Source organism: Montipora foliosa, unplaced genomic scaffold, assembly GCF_036669935.1.
Source record: "Montipora foliosa isolate CH-2021 unplaced genomic scaffold, ASM3666993v2 scaffold_427, whole genome shotgun sequence".
Lineage (NCBI taxonomy): Eukaryota > Metazoa > Cnidaria > Anthozoa > Scleractinia > Acroporidae > Montipora > Montipora foliosa.
The window spans coordinates 105,001-125,000 of NW_027179731.1; the positions used below are offsets into that span (position 1 = coordinate 105,001).

The following is a 20,000-nucleotide window of genomic DNA, read 5'->3' on the forward strand; positions in this document are numbered from 1 at the left end:
TAGTGCTAGCCTTAAATATCAACCCACGAAAACGGTGCTATATTCTGCAGCCATGGATTGGGTCTCCCGACAAACAAGGCTAAATCATTTTGGTATTCCAGACTACATCACCAAGAATTTGATGATATTAGTAAGCTTGCAGTGACTTAGCTAGTAACCTTTTTATAGTGTGCCAACCACTGGAAAATTAGAACGTTGATAACAAGGATGTATTCAAAACATACCGCCAAGGTCCATGTATCAGCCCTGTGGACCTGGTCCTTGGACCCCTCCATGGAACCAGTGTATGGACCAACTCTGTGGACCAAGTTAATGCACCAAAATTGTGTTCACAATATAACTCCCAGGGCATTAGTAAGGCAGGAAAGACTCCGCAGAAGATTGTCCCCTTAAGAGAGGTTAGCGCTTTCCGAAATTGCACACGATATTACTGCTCCCTTAGAAATTTTTATTCCGTATGGCCAAGATTCTCAGAATGCGGCAAGCGCTAGCATTTCGTTGAGTTCTATTAAGTCTATTGGTTGTCATGGTGCTTAACACAAGTTAGCGCTAAGCTGACCATGTTTCTTATAGCTGGAACCATAACACTTAAGCTTCCCAGAAGAGCTTTGAATCCTGTCACTCTGCTCAGCGAAAAAATATGAAAGAGACTAGGATATTTATTTATAAATAAATACAGACTCTAGATTGAGTATAGAGAATGACAACACCATGCGAGGATGACGATGTTTTGAGAAGTGCTTTCGTGACGTAATGCTCAAGACGTATTGAGGAGTAAAACAAGGAACTTAACGGGGTTTTGGTCTTTTTATTAAGGAAAGGAAAGCTACATTCAACCACAAGACAACAGTCATACTATGAGAGATGCTTTGACTGAATTGACCTAAAATTCTCACTAAGAACAACAGTTATAGTGAAGCAATGAGTATACAAAATGATTCGTGTTCCGCAGTGTTTGTCCCTGGTCTAGGTCCATGGGCCAGGTCCAGAAAAGTGTATAAGGTCCTGGCGTCTATGTTTTGTATACAACCGCGTAGCAATCTGCGACGTGATTAGTATATTTGCCATATGCTACTAAATGGTTGAGAATTCCAGGCTCTCGCGTTAAAACGTTTCTTTGATTAAAACTTGGGACTGATTTCTCAAAAAACCCGGTAACATTCTGTTCCGAAGAAGCCAATGATAACACCATGATCCGGCAACATAAATGCAAAGTTTGATGCCTCAAAACTTTAGTTTAAATATATATTAGAGATTTATGGTTCGTGCCATATGCCCGAAAATCATGAAACAGGTCCCTCGATACCGTTTCTTGAAAGTCCCCAAACTTCTTGAGTGTCACAGGTAAATCTAAATCTTAAGAATGGAGAAGTTTTTGTTCATCTTTTTTGCAATCATTCTACTATTACCGGAGCTCTGCGCGCGCCGAGGTTTATAGTTAGGAAAATATGGTAACCAATCGATGCCAGAAATTTTGGTTTTACAGCCATGACGTCATCGATAGTCTGTACGTCCGTACGTACGTCTACCAATCAATGTATGCGGCCTATGTGACTCGTATAACGCTAGTTTGCACCACATATCTTTGATATTGGACACCCATGTTATGATCAACTGACACCTGTCAAAACAAGGTATCCCCTGACGAGGCCCGTTACCATATCGCTGGCTCAAGCTTAGAGCTTATCGAGGTCACCTTTTTTTTTTAAGCTGACCGCTGACCAGGTACTGGTTTTAAGTTGGATTGCAGGTTCAACCCAGGTTAACTCACATTAACATAAACGAGGCTTCATTTTTCGAGGGCTTTCTTTCGTTCGACGCCGCTACACTGCCATACTACGTGAACTATAGTTTTTACACATTCAACGCTTTACGAGTTCAGGTGGGAAACGGTTTGGAAAATGTTTTCTTTCTGCATTTTTCGCTAGTTTCAATCGGATTTGACATATCAGCAGGGTTGGATACAGACTAGTGCAACTTGTTTTCAGAAACTAGTCAGAATTGTTAAGAAATTTAAAAAACTAGGAAAACCATGCCAGAAAGTCTCAACTGCAAGATACCAATTCGTCCCAGGTGTTTAATTATAATACAGAATTTGTTAATTCCAACCGCACTGCATTTTTTTGCCAGCTCCAACGGACCAGCGCCTTGAGTTCTGAGCCCAATCCTCATCCTTCGCCCTCCCCCTCCGAAGATCTCTGCTCAATGTATGTGCACTAGCGCAAATTTTGTATTGTTTCTTGTGCACCAGTCAAATTTCTCGTTCATTGGCTGAGCATAATTGTGGCTGCTGCGGTTCTGTGCACTAGTCCTGAACTACTCGATCTGAATGACGTGTCATGGCTTCGCTACTTTCAAGTGAGCTTGTTTGTCGAAAGGAAGATTGTTCACCCTTTGATACCGGTACCGTGTACAGTCATTGCCTCGTTTACCGACGCAGAAAAGGTTCCGTTTATTGAAAGCGTGTGGAAGCCAGCTTTACTGTTCGAGTTCCCCTTGTGGACAGAAACTTCAGCAAAGCAGCGAAAGTTTCGACAGGAAGGCTCGTGAGATACTCTTGCCTTGTTTATACCAAGTACTTGGATGGCGCGTTTTGTTTACCTTGTGTCTGTTTTGGAATGGAGTGTGGCAAAAATGGTGTCAAACTAGACAAACTGTTTCGATCCCGCTTACATTTTCGTTTCCACAGCCGTTCGAGCGGAAAGTCAGAAATTCACAAATTTTCTGTCATGGCAATGCAGAATTTCTTGGCTGCAATGAGAACTCAAACCACCCCCATTGATCAGCAGTTAAACCGGTTGATGCAAGCACAGATCGATGAAAATCAAGAGAAAATGAAATCGATTGTGAAAACTGTGAAACGAAATAACAAGCAATCTCCAAGGAAACGTTCAAGCCCTTTTGGAGTTTCGTATAGACAGTGGTGATGTAAAACTTAAGGAACATCTCCAGAATGCGCCAAGAAATGCCACGTACCGCTCCAAAACGGTACAGAACGACATTATTGAGACTGAGGGGAAATATATTTCTTCAGAAGTCATCGCAGAATGGCTGACGTTTCCAACAGAGAAAACCTGACTCTTGTTCTCCGCTATGTCGACTCTTCAAAGAATATTCGAGAGGAGTTTGTTGGTTTCCGCCTTACTGTTGAAGAAACAACCGTTAACACAATCAAGGAGTTAATAATTAATTCACTTCGTGACCTTGGAGTTGACCATGGATAATTTTAGATGGTACTTGGAATCCCAAGATACGGAACGATGCACGGGTCTTTATTCAACGCTGTCACTTTTGGATTTATTGTGACGCTTGTTACTGTTAAGTATATTCTTAATTTAACAAGACCTGCCACTGTTAAGCTGCAAAATGAAGAAATGGAAATTCTTAAGGCTGAGCTGGAAATTTCAACTCTACAGAAAGCTCTTAAAGACATGCAGATAAACATTGAGGGTCATCATCATCGGTTGTTTGAAGAGGCAGTACGAGTACTTTCAGAGAAAGTTAGTATTTGACCTAGCAGACCAAGAACTGCCCAGCGCCAATTTTTTTGTAGCAACTGTCTTGCATCAACTCCAGAGGCATACGATCGGATCAACATTTCGCAAGTTTTGTCTGGATCATTCCTTGCAGCAAGTTCAATCAAGATTTCCTCCAGAAGCCTATGTGTATTTTAAAGGTCTTTTCTATTGTACCATCTGTTTTGTTGAAAACTCCATCAACCTGGAAAGCTCAGATTTAAGTGTTTTGTCATCAATATGCACAAGATCTTCCGAATGTTGTTGGGCTGACTGCCGAGTTCGAATTGTGGAAAACAATATGGACAGAGAAGAAAGAAAAGGCAAAAGACATCCTTGAAAAGAATGTCAGTACTTTGAAAAGTGCCAAACGCGTTCACCATCCTACAGATTCTTGCAACAATCCCTGTTACATATTGTTCAAGTCAAGCATCGGAGGGATATAAACTTAAAGCTGAGTGTTTATTTTTAATTTGTTTAGAGCTGCTTTTTTCTCTGTATTGCAATTTTTGGCATATCTTTAGAAGCTGTGATAAGCTTGCATGATTTCTGGCAGACCTATGACTAGAATAGAAACGAAAGGAGACTGAAAGAGAGCGACAACGACAAAAAAGAATACAAGTAATAGCTCACACAAAATTACTGGACAATTGCAAATTCTTCCTTTGGGCACTAAAGGATTTGTTATTTTTACGGATGCGTTACTTAAAGTGGATGCGTATTTTTAAAAAGTGGGTTTATCGGTTTTTCCTTTATTCCGGAATGAAACTCGAATTAAATATCAATTATCTGTACTCTTTTGGCTGGCATGTTTCAACGAAATACATCAAAATGTGAATGATCTCGTTTTAAGAAATAACGTGGAATAAAGTACATAACTTAAACCTTTTTTTTAAACCTTGAACTGACAAAGTCTTACTGATGGTTTCTAATTTTAGCGTGATTCCTATTCGCTGGCTATTGACAGTTGACTCTGAAATGGCTTTTTTTTCCTTTCAAGTTCGCTCACTGAGGGTGTGCTTGTTTTCTTTTAAAATTAGAAAATTAAACGATCCTTACCTGTAAGGTGAAGTTTGATTGCGAATCTGCCAAATCCCTGGTGATTCGGTGAGGGTTAACATGAGATGCACTCGTGCCGCCGTGGATAATCAGACTTTCAAAGGTTGTGGACACGGTTATCAAGATACAAATGAATACAGAGGAAAATGTAAGAACAAGGGGCTGCAAGTAGAAAAAGTGTGAGGGAAGGCATGTTAACCCTCACAGGGTCACCAGGGAATTGGCAGAATCACAATCAAACTTCACCTTACAGGTAAGGCTCGTTTAATCGTCTAATTCTACAAAAAAACCCGGTGACGTCACTTCCGGTTAACATGATAATTTACAGCAATAAACGTGAACACAACGATTCCAATCCACAAAACCAACTTATCGACCTGGCACAGCTCCAGCAAAGCTGTTTCCAGCAACAACGGGTTGCTTATAGAACTTCTGAAAAGCAGATTTTCGAGATCATTCGATGTGTTTTAGGATTTCATCAGTGGGAATCACCTGCCTGCTCTTGATATAGCTGCTGATTTGGCGCTGTGAGCATTAAACCTTGCTGTATCTATTCCACTTGCTTCCATAACAGCTTTAATTAATTCATCGCCCATTTGCGTTCGTGCCGATCTGCCGATAAGGCATGACATATGAAAGGAGAAGACGGTCTTTGCCATGGTCACAAAACAAGCGGGTTTTTCCAAGATAGCGTTCTAGAGTAGAGTAAGTGGTTCTTTAGGGTACTTTAGGGTTCTTCCCAACAAAAAATGACAAGAGGGTTTTCCCCGGGTCTGTCCTGCTTGCTATGATTCTGTATGTAGAACATAGAAAATAATCAGGAGTTTTCTCCATAGCATCGACCCTCAGAAAATGACAGCGTTTGGCACCGCCTCCCATATGTTGAAACTAGCGGTTTAAGGGTAAGTTCTTCCGAGACAGAGCTTGCTCAGAGGATACAACAGTCCTATGCACTTCAAGACAGACATCAGATCCCATGTTACCTGATATCAAGAAGTAAGCTTGCAACAGCTGAACACACCCTACAGGTAGCCCACTTTTAAACTGATGGTCAGTCACAGCGTAGTGACAACCAGGGAATTCAATCCCCTTAAACAGCTTGCGAGTGCTGAGCAAGCCGTATTAATCGCCGAGTATGACATTCGCTTAATACGAAAGGCGTGGAGGCGTTAACACGTTGTTCACACTCGTCTGTAGTGGATCAGTTTTCTCTGGTAGCCCAGATGCACACCATTAATTTGCGGGTGTGAACATCTTACTGCTTTGCTGCCGCTAAATATTCAAGAGGACATGAGCAGGTTGGCAACCTCGCCCGGAATGTTACCCTTAATGAACTGTCGCCTGACACTTTGCATGTCAGGGGTTGCCGTTCTGGGCTCAGAGGGTGAGCATCCCCATGAGAAAATGTAATTGTTAGTGAGCTGTGACTGACCAATTCACAGGGAAAGCATCCACATATGATGCATTCATGTCTTGCTTCCAGGAAGAATAGGCACTAGTTTGATGGTTGTTTCTACTTGCAAACAGGTCAATCTGGGGAACAACAAAATCCCATATATATACAAGTAAATACCGCGATTCAGTTCCCACTATGATCCCATCTTCAAAACGGCACAATGAGAATCTGCAGTAAATTTAAACCGCACCGATTGACGCGCAGCAGAAACGCTCACTATGCTTCTACAGGGGCCTATAATCAAATTTCCTTAGCAATTGTATCGCATTCCTTGTTCCTGCATCCCCGATGCCACTGATGTGGGAAATAGCAGTCACGTTGTAAGACATGTTCCTGATGCGCAGAATGGACACTGACCCGAGTAAGGACATAGTCCCCCGTCCCACGGAGTGCAGTTCAAGAATACTCAGTTTGTGTTTCGTGCATTGTTGTACCCAGACCCATGCGTGATGCATCTACTGTAAAAGCGATATTTGGGGAACAACGGTCAATAACCCGGAAAGCTGTGGACACTGAGATGACTCACCACTCTAACAGCACCAATGCTGTCAGCAGACGGAGGCATGTTTACAACGACTTTGTCAGTCTCCGTTAAGGCTAAGCATATATTAATATTGTTACAGGAATCCTAAGAACTCTAGGCACTGTGTAGGGTGAAAAACAGACTGGGTCGGATGAAACACAAAACCCAAGCGCGCAAATAATTGGGCAGTATGTAAGGTAGCCTCAAGGCAGGCCTCCTCAGAATCCTGCAGGTAAAAGAATTATCAATATAACTCAAAAAATTAAGTCTGTATAGGGTGCGTAGGGTGGAAAAAAATGAGTATAACACCCTGGTAAAGATGCAAGGACTACCTGTCAGTCCCATGGGTAGGGCCCAAAAACGGAACAGAAGACCCCTCGGTGCAAACTTCAGATATTTTCTGAAGGTAGGCAATATAGTAATGGAATTGAAGAAATTGGGTAGGTCTGTAGAGGACATAAAACACCCAGGTTTCATCAACCTTATGGTACATGCTAGAGTAACCATCTTGAACTCACAGTAGGTCAATACTTGATTTAAAAACTTCAAATTGAAAATAACACTATGAAACTCAGGTTCCTCTTTTGGTCGTAGGACTATCGGAAACAATTTTTCCTGTTTCCGACTGACATCGTTCAAATATCATAAATTCCTCCTGCATCATTAGCTTCTTTCTCAATAACAAAAAATTGGAATTCTGCATGCCGTGGACTTGGAGGGGCAACCTGGTGTAGATAGATAATAAAATTCAAGTTCACAGCTAGATGCACACTGCAAGATAAACGAGTCGGAAGTCAACTTTGCTATTCGCAATTGGCCAGCTTGCAATGGTGCAACTGACCTAATAACACTATCAACGCTACTCATGTAACCAACCTGAGGATTACATTTTAACGGTTTGTCTCCTTATGGGACTGAGATCATGGTTGACTGCCTTGCTTCTTCTTGGTGGTGGTAGGACCCCCTTCTCCCCTAACAAATTAAAGGCTTTGCAGAATAAGACTTGCCACCTCTGAAGAAGCAAACTGGGCGTTCAGGTCTGGCTTCAGAGATTCTCGGCCACGTAGATTCAGTTCCCGGTTTACTGCTAACGCTAGAACAAGGGAATGTGGGAGAGTATCCTAGAACTCGCCTGATGCTTTATCACAGGCATTGACGGTGGCACAAAATTAGAAAACAAAAACTGTTGAGCTTTCTGAAGAGCCCTGTCTGAGGATTTGGTATAGCGAATATAACGTTGACGTCACCTATTGTGATTAATATGCCAACCAGAGGCTCATTGGCTGTCACAAAGGGTCTTTTGTTCCTGTGGTTGGCACACTTGAATAACAAAAACAATGTTTGGAAACAGAGATCATCCCTACTTGGAGACAACCGATTACAAATAGCTCTGTTCGCTTTGGAGGCGACTAGCAATTAACAATTTTCTGGTCTTAGGTATTATTCCACCAGCCCCTTTAGCTTTGTTTTAAGGAGATCGTCTTTGATAAAGTCTTCTAGCATAGTGGCCAGCTTGGCGTTAAGTGGCGCACCTGTTTTTTCAGTTGCCGAGAACTCCTCTGCTAAGTTGTCAAAAATTGACCCAGGGGACTCTCCTAAGTAGTTTGCAAGGCAACCAGTGAGCACAGGCGAAACCTCTGAGCATTAGTCATCACCATCAGAGGGCTTATCCAGATCATTTTCAGAGCCCGTTCAGTGTCCTAAATTTGGCTTCAATCTCTTACTAAGCTCTTGTTTCAGGGAAGCTGAACCTCTGCTTTCCTCGAGGAAGGAAGCGGTGGGGAGGCCCCTCATCTAAGTTTTGTGTGTTTGCTAAAGTGTAAACAACCGAAAAATATTAAGCTCTGAAGGACCAAGAACCTTGTTCTGTCTGGGTAATAACAATAATAATTATAATTATAATTATAATTTTAATAATAATAATAATAATAAGAATAATAATAATAATTATTATAATAATAATAATAATAATAATAATAATAATTATTATTATTATTATTATTATTAGTGTTGTTGTTGTTATTGCTGTCTGGTTATGAGACCGAACTTACGGTAAAAAAGTACATAACGTTGAACGACCATCTCTTCCACATAGTACACCCAATTTCGATCATGGAATACTTGCCCTGTGGAGATCTACTGGGCTATCTGAGAAAAAGCCGTGGAATTGCTGACAAATGTTATCACGGAGAAGGAGAGGTAGCGCAGTTGCGGACATACGACCTGGTCTCATTTTCAAAACAGATTGCTACGGCGGTGGGGTTCCTGGCATCAAGAGGGGTAAGTAAGTGGTGCGAAGATCAAGCAAATATTCAAAATTATTTTTCTTTAAGGTATGTTTGTCATCGGTGTGAGACAAATTTAAACAGATCTTAGACCTGGAAACTTTCAGACCTGCGTATTCGCGCCCATCACTTCCACCTGCACATTATAGGTTGCACGCTTTTATAGCGACACTGTCTTGAGTAAGGAAGAAAGTCAAGCTGTTTCAAGAGTCGTATCAAGAAGAAATGGCCTCAAGATTTCAAAAGCAATGAACTCTGCAAAAAGTCCTTGTAGTGATGGCCGAGATACAAACATATTCGACGCACTTTAATGAATCAAAGGCATTTTATTTGACACAAGCACGCGCGCCATGTTCCCATATTCCCAGATCTTTGGCAACCTTCAGCCTATGTAGTGATCTAGCTTAACACTACAATTCTGGTAAAGACTGTTTACTGGTCGAATTTTACCATTTCCAGTGGTATGAAACACCTGAATTTTTTTGTGATGGATTCACTCGCGGATTTGTTATAATTGCTACTAGCGCCGGGCTTGTAACTCTTCGGTAAGAAGAGTTTCAGATTTGTGTCAATCAGCATTTAGGGTTTCTTGGTTGAGGTTACTTGAATTCACTGTTTATGTTTAGGTGGGGAGCAGAATTAGATGTACATGTTAGCATTTATGAGTGGACTCTTGAGTTGGAACTCAAATCAGGGGATATGTTTTCGTCCATTACTTTATCGAAAAGGGTCGGCCTATAGGACTTGAAACGTTGCAATTGACCGGTTACCTCCCACTATATTGCTTTCTGTGTCTCGAGACGCAAATAAGATCCACAAAAACCGAGACAATGAAGAACCACGTCCCTATGACGACTTCAGATTGTCTTTTCCTTTTTTCTTTTTCTTTTTTTTTTCATGTTCATAGATTATTCACCGTGATCTAGCAGCGCGAAACGTCCTCCTAGATAAGAACTATGTGTGCAAGGTGACAGACTTTGGATTATCGTACCAGAACTTCAAATACGGACATGGCAATGCCAAAAAGGTGAGTCATATTGTTGATAGGTTCCATTTCAAAGTGCTTTGACCACTCTTTGACTTTCCCTTTTTCACCTGTAAACAATGTGTTGTTGTCTTCCTAGGGCTGTATGCCGGTTAAATGGACGGCACCAGAGATCCTCTTTGGAGATGCCTCAAATCTTTCCACCAAAAGTGATGTGTATGTACTTGCACAAATGTTTTAAATAGTCATTTTACAAGCATTTTGTATTTAATGCTTTTTAGAATTTTAGATTGTAATTTTGACCTAAATTGTGCTTCATAATATAAGAGTAATTAAGAGAAAATTAACAAAAACGAATCGTCTTTTGAAACTTTAGCGATGGTCATGCATTTTTACTTACGGTCTCAACAGAGTATCTCTTGTCACCTTTGCTACAAGCTAAGAAGTTCAAGAACTAAACATCCATTTGTCACTTCACGACTGGACCACCGTGGTTTATCGATATTTTAAGGAATAACTGTATTTAAAAAACCACGATGATGCTTTTGTGAGAAGTAAAGCACAATTTCATCCCGTTGAAGTCGTCTGAATTTTTCAGGAGTCTGTAAGAGACAATTTGTTTAATACTTCACTTTCAAATTCTCCATGAATAAAAACAATAGGGACGCATTTTTACAGCGCTAGCCTCCATCTGAAGTAAATATATTCATAAATTCTAGCAAGAAGATGACTTGTTTACTACTGCCTGAAATTTGAAACTAGACAATAGACAGACCTTCCTGCCGGTATTTTTAAACATATTAACTTCAGATGGAGGCCAACCCTGTTAAAATGCGTCCTCAGTATTCTTGGAGAACTTGAAACTGGACTATTATCTAGATAAGTGTGAGGATGACTCCTCCTTCTCGTTTATTGGCCCTTTGCAACTGACGGTCACATGGTACAAAAACCATCATGCCGGAGAGCAAATTGCGCAGTTGGACGTCTAAAACAAAACATTTTAATTTTAATTTTCTTAGCTTTAGATGTTCAAGTGCGCAATTTGCTCTCCAGTATGGCGGGTTTTGTACCATGTGATCGCTACCTGCAAAGGGCCCATTCGGTTTCAATCAGATTTAAAGTTTCCACTATCGCTACCCGTTCCACAGATGACCGGTCCACCGCATTGATGGAGTTGACGTCCGCACGAAAGCAGACAATAATAATAATAATAATAATAATAGTAATAATAATAAATAATAATAATAAAGAGTATTTCTATGGCGCACAACTCCAATAAATTGTCCGTGGCGCTTTACAACAAATAAAAATGAATTATAAACAAACTACATTTACTGACATTCACTAACAAACATTTTAAAAAGATAAGTTAACGTTTTCAACACGTTTTTAAAAGTGTCAACAGAAGAACTCCTATGTATTGAAAGAGGCAAAGAGTTCCACAATCTACGGGCACATACTGCAAGCGATCGATCTCCATAAGTTTGCATTTTTGAAGATGGCTCTACAAGGTCGCCATAACTAACTGATCGCAAAGAATACAAGCTCCTACGATAAGTTAAAAGATCAGATAAATACGACGGGGCCTTATCATTAAGAGATTTTTAAACCAAAAGAAGAATCTTAAGAACAATACGATGCCTAATGGGAAGCCAATGCAGATCAATTAAAGTCTTACAAACTAGACGCGCAGCAGAGTTCTGAACACATTGTATTTAGCAATAAGGAACTTAGGAAGTCCATAAAATAGAGAGTTAATAAGTAGTCAAGTTTAGAGGTGGCAAAAGCATGAACAAACATTTCAGTGGTTTCGCGGGTCTAATTCTCGAAATATTCCTAAGATGATAAAAAGAAGACTTGCAAACATCAGAAATATGTGATTTAAAAGACATAGTATCATCGAAGACAACGTCAAGATTGGAAGTGGCTTTAACTGGAGCAACATCGACATCCCCAACACGGAGACAGGACAACGACGGACAGGAACAATAATTGGAATGAATAACCAATAATTCATTAACAAGGTTGCTTGTAAAATTAATTAGTAATTGATAAGAAAGAAAGCCAAACTAAACGCAGTATGTATGCATATTCATACTGCTGTAAATTGTGATACAGCTCAAATGTTACCGTAATAAGTATTTTGTATCTAACCGACAGGATTACCGTTTTGAATTCAAGAGTTAACCTTCTTTAACACACATTTATTTCACAACCATCTCCTATTGCATATCTATCATTTAGAATGTTTTTGATGTAACCGCATTTCTATTTTACAGGTGGTCCTATGGAGTCGTCCTTTATGAGATCTTTACCATCGGTAGGTGTTTTGTGTATTGAGAATCAACATTTATTCATAAGCGTTATGATGGTGAGTTTAAGTCCAAATTATCATCATCATCATCGTCGTCACTTATGTCCACAAATTCAAGTAATTAGATGCAACACACTTAACTATTAGAGTGTAATGTGAGGTCCTAGTTTTCTACCCATATGAACCACGGGAGCCTTTGCCCTGCTAATAGAAATGGGCCCACACAGGGACAGGGAAAACTCTAACCAGGGTGGGAATTGAACCCACGACCTTCGGGTTAGGTCACTGCTGCTCTACCGACTGAGCTACAAGGTCAGACGGCTACTAATGAAATGAAGGTCGTGGGTTCAATTCCCACACTGGTCACAGTTTTCCTCTGTCCTTGTGTGGGCCCATTTCCATTAGTAGGACTACGGCTCACATGGTTCATATGACTAGAAAACCAGCACTTCACATTACACTCTAATAGTTAAGTCTGTTGAAATATAAGTGCTACACGGCCAAAGTTTCCAAAAGGTAACCCTTCCTTGTAATAAGATGCAAGCCTACTTTTGAAATCCAAGGCGAAATGTCCCTTTAAGTCTAAGTATTCCATACCTTTTTCTAACAATAAGGTTACGGTAACGTTTATCATTACTTCAAAAGCAGTATTTGGGGGGACACTTTGTGACGTTAGAATTCCGAGTAAAGAGTGATGTTGATTTGGATAAAAGATCAAGAAGACACTTCGTGACGCTTATTGAATCCGGGTGCCTCTAATTACGTCGTCGTTGTTGTCGGGGTTATTATCCTTGTTGTCATTATTATTATTTCTACCTTTGGGGTAATCAGTTGAGACCGGACTTCACCCAGAGATCTAGGGTCATCAACTGTTCATAGACTGTATCAACAAGTTCATTCCGATTGTTTGATTTTCTTCTATGATAGGACCTTTCTTTGGTTGTTATTCCCGAATGTATCTTCTTTAAAGACCTACCTTCAACCTACAGGCTTTTGGACCGTTTGATTTTGTTCTGGAGATTCGCATTGCTTATTGCAGCGATCTAAATGGAAAAATTTCGAATTTGACTGGATTTTCATATACGAAAATTGTTCCGCGGCATGCAATTCCTGTCGGTTGTGAGGTGCGCCTTTAATCATCGTCTGCGGAAGTTTTAGAAATTTAGAAATTTAACCCATTGCACTTCTCGCATAATAATCCAGTCAACAGGCGAGCACAAAAGCCGGCTGAAACTTACATGTCTGCGAAACTACAGTTACCTTTTTGTTGTAGCAGGTGGTAAATAGGATAAGACAGTAATGAAATGTTGACAATTAACAGGAGGCATTCCATATCCGGGTTGGTCGGAGGCCAAGACTATAGCAGAATTGCAGAAAGGTTATCGCATGCCGAAGCCCCAACACATCGCCGACACTATGTGAGTCTCCTTTCAAATCATTTTCTTGCGCTTAAGGCGTAGTAACGTACTATTTTTTTTTTTAAACGAAGAAATGAAAGGAAAACTGTTAAAGAGTTGCATCACAGGTGGCCCAAGCTCTAATATTAGCGTGTGACGTAATTTTAATATAATCTACATCATAGCGAAATTACAAGGGTTTGTGTAGGAAAAAATGTATCGAATTGGGAAAGAAAATTACGAATGAATTTTTTCACCTAAACTCCTTTGTAGCTTCTTTTGTGTTTCGCACCGTGGATATGGGTGATACTCTAGATGAACAGAGAAAAAAATGTTCACAAGTTCTACCAGTAGTTTAATCCGCGCACTTCCACGTTGCATAAAGTAACTTAACAGTCAACTGAAAAAAAGAGGCATGCATGTGAGTACACTATGAAACGAAACAATTCGGATAATGGAACAGACGACCTTTCTGCAACATGTTGTAGATGTTACAGGTTGAGATTAAATTCAGGTCAATTTAAATCAAATTAGGTTAAAATAAATCAAATTGACTAGGTAAATTTAATTCAAACTAGGTGAATTTAATTCACCACCATGGAAAGAAACCAAAACTAACCCAGATATAAAAAAAATTGACCAGCATTCTACCATGGAAGAAGAAGAAGAAGAAGAAGAAGAAGAAGAAGAAGAAGAAGAAGCTGCACGTAAACGTGCTTGTAATTCACTTATCAAGTCAACAAGGGAGATAAGGACATCTCAACAGGAAAAAGCGAGAAACACGCAGAGGAAATACAACAGCAAAATTACAACTAGGAAATATCAATACTATTTCATTCCAAGTCAACAACTTTGTCAAAACAAAATTAATAATTGGACAAAAATCCATTACACCCAAACACACTTCTTGGTAAAGTTATTGGAAGAGAACATGAATTTATGATTTAACCAAATTTGGAATTATTGACACTTGGATTGCACCAAACAGACTACAAATTACTTAAGACATGAATGTGTCATTAGACACAACTAACACAATAAGTTTCACTACCATGTGCAAAAAGCACTTGACCAAAGACACATGTACAAGAGGTGCAAAAACAAGGAAATGACTTCTCGTTGTTCAACTGCATGCAAGTAATGACTGTTTAATAAAGTTTACAAACTTTGTGAACTACCAGAAAAAAAATAAAACAACTTTGAGTTTAATTGTTTAAGTACGTGTAACCACAAAGGGTTTCTGCTGAACTACATTTAACCCTCATCCTACTAACATATTTTACATTTGAATCATACCAGTTTGACCCCATAACAAAATATGACAGAATATCGTTGTTATGACATTTACCTTTGCTCAAACGTGATTTATTATTCAGTTAACAAACAATCTGTCACATTTATCTACTAATAACCCATTTTTTCCTTTTCTTCAGCCAACATACACTCCTTAGTTTTCTTTCAATGATGTTCAGTTACGATATTCAATGGTTTGTTAGAAAACTAATGTTAATTATACTTCCATTTACTGATGCAAACGTTCAAATTGTTCCTTGAAATTAAAGGGAGCGTTTTAGGTGCCAATTAGGCAACATGCTTAGAAAACTTAACAGATTTATGCAATTCGTACCAGCTGGGGTCTAGTCAGACCCCATCCTTTATTACGGTCATTGACTATTTATAAAAACAACTGTGGTATACAATGCATGTCACAGGGCTGCATAGAAGTTCTAACAAGAAAATCATAAACGTTTACCGCAAAACAGCGAATTCCTGTTGGAAAATACATAAAGGAATTAAAATTGTGCGATATTCTGGATGGATATTCCGTTTTCATTCTGATGGGATGTAACCAAACAGTGCCTGTAACATTATGGGACGTCTTAGGTCTAGGAGCATTCATCACAAAGCACTTGTTGAACACTGTGAACTGAACATACTGGGTGCTTGCACCTATCGCATGTCAACCGAACCTTCTTATCGAATCCACAAGGGCAGAGGTGACATCTCTTCCTCTTTGCCACACTCGTGTGACCTTGAGCTTGGGTGGACAGGTAAGGGAAGATCAACTCCAACCATCTTCATGGAATTCCTGATCGGTGCCTACAACGTGGGTGTACGTGCTCTGCGTCTCAGATGTGGCATGAGAAGCTGATTTGCTAGCTCTGAAAGGAAGAGGCGTCTCCTGCGTTTTACCATCGGAAATTTGCCATTGAGGAAAGTTGCCTAACCAGACAATAAATGCTGCTACAGCCCCAATATCAACGACATTTCCGAATAGTGCTACAGGCCAAAGGTTGATTTTTCTTCTACTTGTGTACATCTTTGTCAGGTGATCCAGATTATCTACTACACTTTTGGCTGAGTTGTAGTAGAGGATAATTTCTGATTTCTGGGTGTCACCATCTACTAGGTCATCACGATGCATTGTCGACAGCACCAACACAACCTGCCTCTCCCTTGGTGCATATCAAGTTATCCTTCAGAAGACCTTCTGCCAGAGGGATAGAGGTGAAAAAAAATGTCTGCTGTGACATTTCTTCCACTTCTACGCCATGGTTCTACAAGCTGTTTACCAACACGAGCTCCCTGCCCAACTTCTCTTAGTTGGCCAGGTTGCCTTCCCAGATAAACATCACCTTTCAACGGATAACAGGTCTGTGAATCACAGCACCACCAAATTTCAACTTCATATTTAGCTGGATTACATGAAATATACTGGCAAAAACCGCATCTGCCTCTAAAGGCCACAAGTTGATCAGCTACACAAAGATCTGGACCAGGAATGTAGAACTTTAGAAGTTGTGCTTGAAATAGATTCCAAAAATCCCTAAATAGTGCGAGTTTGTCATCAGCTTGTTTTTCTTGCCGAGTTGCACGATTATCAAACCTTAAGAACTTGAGAATACTTGTAAATCTATTCCCGGACATGGTTGCAGTAAACATTGGTCTCTCTTCATTATCTGACCATAACGAGGACACAGATTCGTTATTTGATTTGTACAACCCGGCATAAAGACAAAGCCCAACGAAGGCCATAATCTCAGTCGAGTCAACTTCTTGCCAATCTCTTTGATACTCAGGAGTTTATTCATTCCATTGCCTGACCTTTCGTCTAGCCTCACGATTAGTTTCTAGAGCAATGAGATCAACCATAGCCAAGGTGATGAAAAATCCAAAGGAATCCTCGACTGAGTTGCATTTAGCAGCATCTGTTATTCCTGGAGGTGTCCTTAATATGTCTAGCAAGCGACGTCGACCTCCAATTTATGGGGTAGTCCGCCAAACGGTTCCATTCTTGGCAATAAGTACATCCGGAGCGATGTCTTCGTCTCCCCAAGCAACCCTAACTGGCTGCCGTCGTCCTCTAGCTCAGCCACGATTTCGACCTCTACCACGAACTCTTCTAGACTCATTTGAAGGTTCAGAAGGAGTTACAGCCTAGTCTGTTGCATTCCTGTCGTGTGGTACTGTAGGAGCTGACTCAGTATCATCGTGGTCTGAAGGCCACGATGATACTGTCGGAAAGTTCTAATTCAGATTCATCTGACTGCACTTCTAGAACTGCCCGGAGAGTTCCTTCTGTATTGTAATGTGCAATTCTACCTTTTGCCGCCATTACTTAAGGGAAACAAAAGAAGTCTGACGTGAACAAAGCAATCCTACATCGAATAGGCTTCTTTCTTGTTAGCACCTTACGTAAATTACATTGAATTGTCCAGTAATTCAATTAGTACCCTTGAACTTCATTGGACCCCAATAAGAAAATAAGCACCAATTTTACACAGTCCTTTGGATTTTAAAAGTAACATTTGCATTTGAAGCAACTGACACAAAGAGACGAATTCATGAGATCTGACAAAAATTGTCCAGACATACGAGCTTTGGTGAATGTTTGTTATCACTGGGGGTCGCATTGGACCCCACCTTGGAAGGATGAGGGTTTATGCTAGCCATTTAAAATCAGCCCCAACTAGTACCCATAAAGACTACGCTAAAAAGACGTACGCTAACAACATCCCCTTACTTCCAGCACCGATTTACTTACCAACATACAAGTACTTCCTAACAATTGATGGACTTTTTGTTGGTGTTTCTTACTTTCAATTTCAACCTATGAACAACTTTATTTATTTCACTTACTTACATTAAAAGAAATTGAGATGATTGATAATAAAAATTCACAATTCTATAAAATTACGAATTCCATGATGCAGAGAGATATAATAATAATAATAATAATAATAATAATAATAATACAATAACAAAAAAAGAGTGAGCTGAAATCTGATTGGCTAAGCGTTAATTAAGTTAAAATGATAAAATAAAATAAATTTAAAAAAAAGAAAGAAAAAACGTGCATGTCCGGTCTTAACCACAAAATATCTAAAAATTAAAAATCTTTCAACGGAGTGCAAGACACTCGGCCCCAGTGCGGAAATTAGGAGTCTAATTGCGCAACAATTTAATTAGCACAAGGTGTAACTCAATTGTAAACTATCAGTTTTGTGTTCTTGAGCGCTACTATGTCCTAATATTATTGTTCGTTTCCACTAAGCTTTTGCTTCGAAGCAATCAGGCAGAGCTTGTGGGTAGGGCGATCGTACTCGCCATTCTCTGTCTTGATCCGCACCTTTCTGACCTATTCATCCTTGCCTGGATAGGTGTCTACAATCAGCACCACCCCCCATTCTGATCTTTTGCGACTTGAGTTTAATTCCAGGACCAAATCACCGACTTCAACATTCTCTCTCTCTTCCGGTACCACTTCGATTGACTCTGTCCTCTTGCTCGTCTTGAGGACGGAGGCTGTATTGTCCAATTAGATATCATTGGGAGTAATCGGAGGTTCTTCCCAAATGTCAACAGATTTCGGATTGAGAGGACAAATATTGACTATACAGGTAATCTCGGCAAGGAATGTCCTCCATTTGTTCTTCAGTAAGCTCTCTGGTCTGCCACACGCTCTTCAGGGCCTGACGAACTGACCTGATCAATGACTCGACGACTCTGTTTTGATAAGTTGCAAGGGGGATAGTTCATCGCCACTCGAAATCACAGGTAAATATTTCTGAAAGAGTGCTTTGAATCTTGGGGAAAACCCAGCCGTGTATTATCTCTCTCAAATACTCTTGTGCGCCATCAAAGTTTGTCCCACAGTCAGACAGGCAAACATTTGGATGGCCGCGCAAACAGGCAAAACGACGAGATGCCATCAACAAATTCATGAGATGACTTGTCAATGACGAGCTCTAGGTGTATTGCTCTGGATGATGCGTTTCTGGAAGTGTTCTTCTATTCAATTTGACTTGCAATGGCCCAAACATATCCAGTGCAATATCCGGGAATGGTGGTTATCAAGCAGCCACTCAAATATTTGGTAATTGGCCCATCAATTGGTCAAGGGGTTTCTTTCGAATTTAGCGGCAGCCGACGTTTTTTTCCGATGATAGTTTTCGCTATTTTTCGAAGCCCGACTTTCCAAAACTTTCGCCTTCCTTCGTGCATAAAGCTGTTGTAACCAGAATGTCCTCGCGTCAGGGGCACCCAACGAGAACATAGTTTAAAACCACTTAAACATAGCATTGTTAATTGTATTTTGGTAATTAAACGGCAGATATAGGCATGTTTTTATCCCCTAAAAATTTTTCATCTGTTCGGATTTCCTAGCTGAAAGTCTAGTGATCCGAAAATTGTAGGAATCAAAACTCACCTTTTCGAAAATTTCCGCCAGAAAAAAGGCTCCCAAAAATTCTAGGTGACCTTTTTAGGGGAAAAATCCGTTAGAAATGGCAATTATATCATTTTATAGATGTTCGAAAATCCTAGGAGAGGCAGGCAAGCAAGACAGTTTAAAACAAATGTACCAAAAATTCTAGATCTCAAATCGTCTTCTGAACAGATATTTTCCGAAAATTGACGTTGGGTGCCCCTGTCGCGTCTGATGGTGGTGGCGCAAGAGAAGTACCACGATTTGATTTTTTTTTTTGGCAGAATGATCTCTTGTCTTGAGGTAGTGCACTGGCACTTTCGAGGCGGCCACAAGCTCTGATCAATCCCTTGTCACCTGATTTAGGAATCAATTCGCGTTAAGGAACGATACATCAAGGGGAATCTGACACCACTTGAAAAGAAGTGACTCGGAGTCTTTAAGTTCTTGAATTGTTAGAGGGTCCTTATTTTAAATTCTGTTCCTAGTGGCTTAAACAAATTGAAGTACAATCAAGTGAAGCTATGATCTTCCCAGTTATGAACGCACTTTTTACAATTGCGAAGAAAAGCCATTTCATTTCATCATTAAATTGAAGTACATAAGCAAGGACTCTCCGAATCTTTGTAAATGAAAAGCAACTTCGTAAATGGTGGCGGTGGCTGTTACTGTTTGAAACTCTCTGGTGTTCCAATCATCTCCATCAAGTTGTTTTCTCTGAGATTTCTTGATGGTCTTCATTTCCTTTAAGGAGTCTTT

The 20,000-nt window shown here is 40.1% G+C and overlaps 1 protein-coding gene across 1 annotated transcript in view; it reads left to right on the forward strand.

Moving 5' to 3' along the window:
* LOC137988763 (fibroblast growth factor receptor 1-like) overlaps positions 1 to 20,000 on the forward strand; it is a 73,073-nt gene that overhangs the window by 43,026 nt on the left and 10,047 nt on the right. The window contains exons 14-18 of the mRNA XM_068834721.1: positions 8,649 to 8,833; positions 9,746 to 9,865; positions 9,963 to 10,039; positions 12,103 to 12,143; positions 13,459 to 13,555. Of these exons, the coding sequence (XP_068690822.1) occupies positions 8,649 to 8,833; positions 9,746 to 9,865; positions 9,963 to 10,039; positions 12,103 to 12,143; positions 13,459 to 13,555 (520 nt within the window). The remainder of the gene's footprint in view (positions 1 to 8,648; positions 8,834 to 9,745; positions 9,866 to 9,962; positions 10,040 to 12,102; positions 12,144 to 13,458; positions 13,556 to 20,000) is intronic.